The 3696-nt window shown below is 32.2% G+C and overlaps 1 protein-coding gene across 1 annotated transcript; it reads left to right on the top strand.

Annotated features, from left to right (window-relative positions):
• Positions 1 to 249: 249 nt before the first annotated feature.
• LOC139857218 (tropinone reductase homolog At5g06060-like) lies at positions 250 to 2152 on the top strand. The gene is made up of 5 exons (XM_071845958.1): positions 250 to 373; positions 474 to 681; positions 757 to 973; positions 1071 to 1177; positions 1840 to 2152. Exons 1-5 carry the CDS (start codon positions 297 to 299, stop codon positions 2026 to 2028), a joined length of 798 nt encoding a protein of 265 aa, XP_071702059.1. The 5' UTR covers positions 250 to 296; the 3' UTR covers positions 2029 to 2152.
• Positions 2153 to 3696: the final 1544 nt, after the last annotated feature.

Raw genomic sequence — 3696 nt, 5'->3', positions numbered from 1 at the left:
ACGAACAATATTATCTTGAATGTTATTTTTGTCGATCGTTTTCCCGCCTAAATAATAACATTCATCACGAAGTGTCTCTTCTAAATGTTCATATTTTCGTGTGATCTTGATGCCGGAAAAAAAAATTCAAAAAAAACGAAAAAAAAAAAAATTTTGCTTCCCCCGATTGGTTACTTCCCCATTGATCCTGCCCCTATATATATATATATATATATATATATATATATATATATATACACACACACACTACATGTACACACATTGTCAGTTAAGGCGGGTGAAACTGAAAACGTACAATGGCATGTAGCAGAGAACAACGGTGGTCTCTCAAGGGCAAGACTGCACTTGTGACTGGTGGTACCAAAGGCATTGGGTAATAATTATAATTAGTCCAGTTACTTAAAAGTTAATATATAATATGTATTTGTGTATTGATGATCAATATATAACTATTTGTTATAATTATGTACTAGTTATGCAATAGTGGAAGAATTGGCAGGGTTTGGTGCATCTATACATACTTGTTCCAGGAATCAAAAGGAGATCAATGAAAGGCTTGAAGAATGGAAAGGTAAAGGGTATGATGTAACCGCTTCTGTTTGCGATTTAACGTCTAAGGAACAAAGGGAACATCTCATCAATACTGTCTCTTCTGTCTTTAACTCCAAACTCGACATCCTTGTACGTCGAAAAACTTATTCTTCCATTTTAAATCATATAGTGGTCTCGACTCGGGACTAATAATGAATGTTTTAGATAAACAATGCTGGAACGACGTTACTTAAGGATGCAACAGAACATACGAGTGAGGATTATGCGCATATAATGGGGACTAACTTTGAATCCCCTTACCATTTAACTCAACTTGCATACCCATTGCTGAAATCATCAGGCAACGCTAGCATCGTTTTCATCTCTTCTGTTGCTGGTGTCATGGCCCTTCCTTCTATCTCGGTTTATGCAGCCGCTAAAGGTGATTTACCTAACTCCCCTTAGCTTTATTCTCTTTTTTAAGGAAGTTACAATTAGAACTAATATATCATCTGTTATTGATTGACTCGTACGTGCAGGAGCTATCAATCAACTGACGAAAAACTTGGCTTGTGAGTGGGCGAAAGACAATATCCGCACCAATTGTGTTGCACCATGGGGCGTCAGAACCACAATCAACAGTTCTGTAAGTCTTCACAATACTAGCTCTTAGATTAGATGTAGGGGCGGAATATATTGAGGACAGGTAGGGGCATACGCCCCACCTGGATTTAAAAAAATAAATAAATAAATAAATAAATGAGATTTTTATTAGTGTTTACCCCGCTGTCAATGGAAAAATTATTAAGTTTTTGTACCCGCCCTATCTGTATTCGGGTTCAAGTTAGGCCACACATTAGGTATAAGAATTAAAGAGTTAATATCAATCTATTTAGGTGAAAACAAGTTGATTTAAAGTATACCATATTCTTAAGAATAAAGTTAGTTAAGAAGTCTGTGAAAATAAATTGGTTGTTGCCTATTGGTTTAGATATTAAATTTGTAATTATTTTTTGCATATCAACTTTTTACAGAATATGTTATTACTTTCTGTGGAACTATACAATCTGAAATAACCCATGGATCGACCCGGCTGATACATGATAAAACTATCCATTTAGAATCACTGATAATCGGTTTGATCAATCTCTTTGAGTCTCAAAATGTGACATTAATATTCCTACAAATTCTATGTGACATGTTGTGAGACATACATGTAATTGACTTGGGGTCACATGTCTGATTATTTTCCATCCATTGTTAAAACTAAGTTTTGGGGAGCTAGAGTAACGTATTATTATGAAACAGGCGACGATTGATGAGAAAATAATGGCAGCGTATGGTCAGTTGATGGCTCGCACTCCACTTCGACCAATCGCAGAAACTGACGAAATATCACCGTTGGTAGCGTTCCTTTGCCTTCCAGGAGCATCTTACATTACTGGACAAATTATTGTTGTTGATGCCGGATATACAGCTGGTGGTTTTAAATCCTAAGTTTTTGAATTTATGTCTTATACTCTTATCTTTAAAATTTATGCCGGATATACAGCTTGTACTGAATTCTTCCTTATGGAAATTTACTTGCTTAACAAAACTAATACGTAGTAAACAAATAATTTATAACATATCTTAGAATTTCTTTTGGTTTTATTATTAGGGCAAATGACCCGAAAAGGTAACCTAAGTTTTCCAATTTGACAATCAAGGTAACTCTCAATTTGCTTAAGACCGAAAAGGATTTCAATTCTATTTATGCTCAAGAAAATGGTTACGATTTAAAAAAGTGTTAAATTGGGTAATCTTTGTTAAAGTCATTAACGATCGTTAGTTAAAATATACATTTTTGGTCCCTTAAGTTTTTTTAAAATTGTTATGGTCTTCCTCTTTATCATCTTCATCATCTTCATAATCATTTCATTCTCATTCTTCAGCTTCATTTCCAATATCGTTTTCATTATCAAATCATTATCGTCAATCACTTTCATCCTTATCTCTAGAAAAGGATAAACCCCAATTTGTTTATCTTAAAAAAAAAAAAAAAAAAAAAAAAAAAAAAAAAAACCATAACTTAGTACACTAGAAATTGTACCCACCTGCAACTTCAAAAATTATAGTGGCTAAATTTTTAACAAAATTTATAGACTCAAATCGCAAGAAACGAAAACTTAATTAAAATAACAATAAAACACTATTGAAGTTCGAATTATGTTTTTTTATTATTGAAAATGTGACATTTAATATGGGGAATGATTCTCACACACACTTTTTTGATCCTCACACACTAATTGAGTATTATTAGAAGAGTAAAAGGTTAAAATAGGTGTGTGAGGATCAAAAAAGTGTGTGTGAGAATCATCCCCCATTTAATATATCAACTATAATTATTAATTCTTTCTTATAATGACTTCCTATGATTACAATTAAAATAAGTTATTCAATGAATCAATGAAGGACATAATTAGTATTCATAAATATGTTTTAAATTCAACAAAAAGTTAAAATTAAAATAGATAATAATAATAATTAGGATGAACTATTATATAGTTAAAAATATAGTAAATATAATATAAAAAAGTCAATAATCATTCATTAAATACACGAATTCTGTTACCAATTTACTTTAATTAGATTGTCGAAACAATATCGTATGCAACTAATGACAAGAGTAGGCATGTGTTACGGTTTATTCAAGTTCGACCGTTAACTCCAAAGAAACTAAAATGAGAACAAGAAGCTTGGGACAATTTTCTGATATTCCAATAATCAACTAGTATGGTAATCTAATAGTACCACTTTCACAATTTTGACCAATCCCACCATGTCCACTAACTGTTTGTTGAAATGTTTAAATTGACTTGTCTACCCTCCCTACTAACGGTTTGTTGAAATGTCAATTGACTCATTAGCCGCGAGGCCCGTGAAGGCTGCTGGTTCAGGGGTATAATAAAATGGTACTATATACATTAGTATTTTTCTAATTAGATTTGTCGTTATGGTGCATACGTGTATTGTATTTGGCACAGTTAATATTGACTTTTTGTTAACGGTTAGTCAACTATACAACATATTTATGCATTTTACTGACATCCTGAAGTTATTATTAGAAAAATCCATATTATCAATTGTAAATATACACAATTGTTTCCACAACTTGATTACAAG

The sequence above is a fragment of the Rutidosis leptorrhynchoides genome, chromosome 7 (genome assembly GCF_046630445.1).
Source record: "Rutidosis leptorrhynchoides isolate AG116_Rl617_1_P2 chromosome 7, CSIRO_AGI_Rlap_v1, whole genome shotgun sequence".
NCBI classification, from domain to species: domain Eukaryota; kingdom Viridiplantae; phylum Streptophyta; class Magnoliopsida; order Asterales; family Asteraceae; genus Rutidosis; species Rutidosis leptorrhynchoides.
This window is presented reverse-complemented; position numbering and strand designations above follow the sequence as displayed.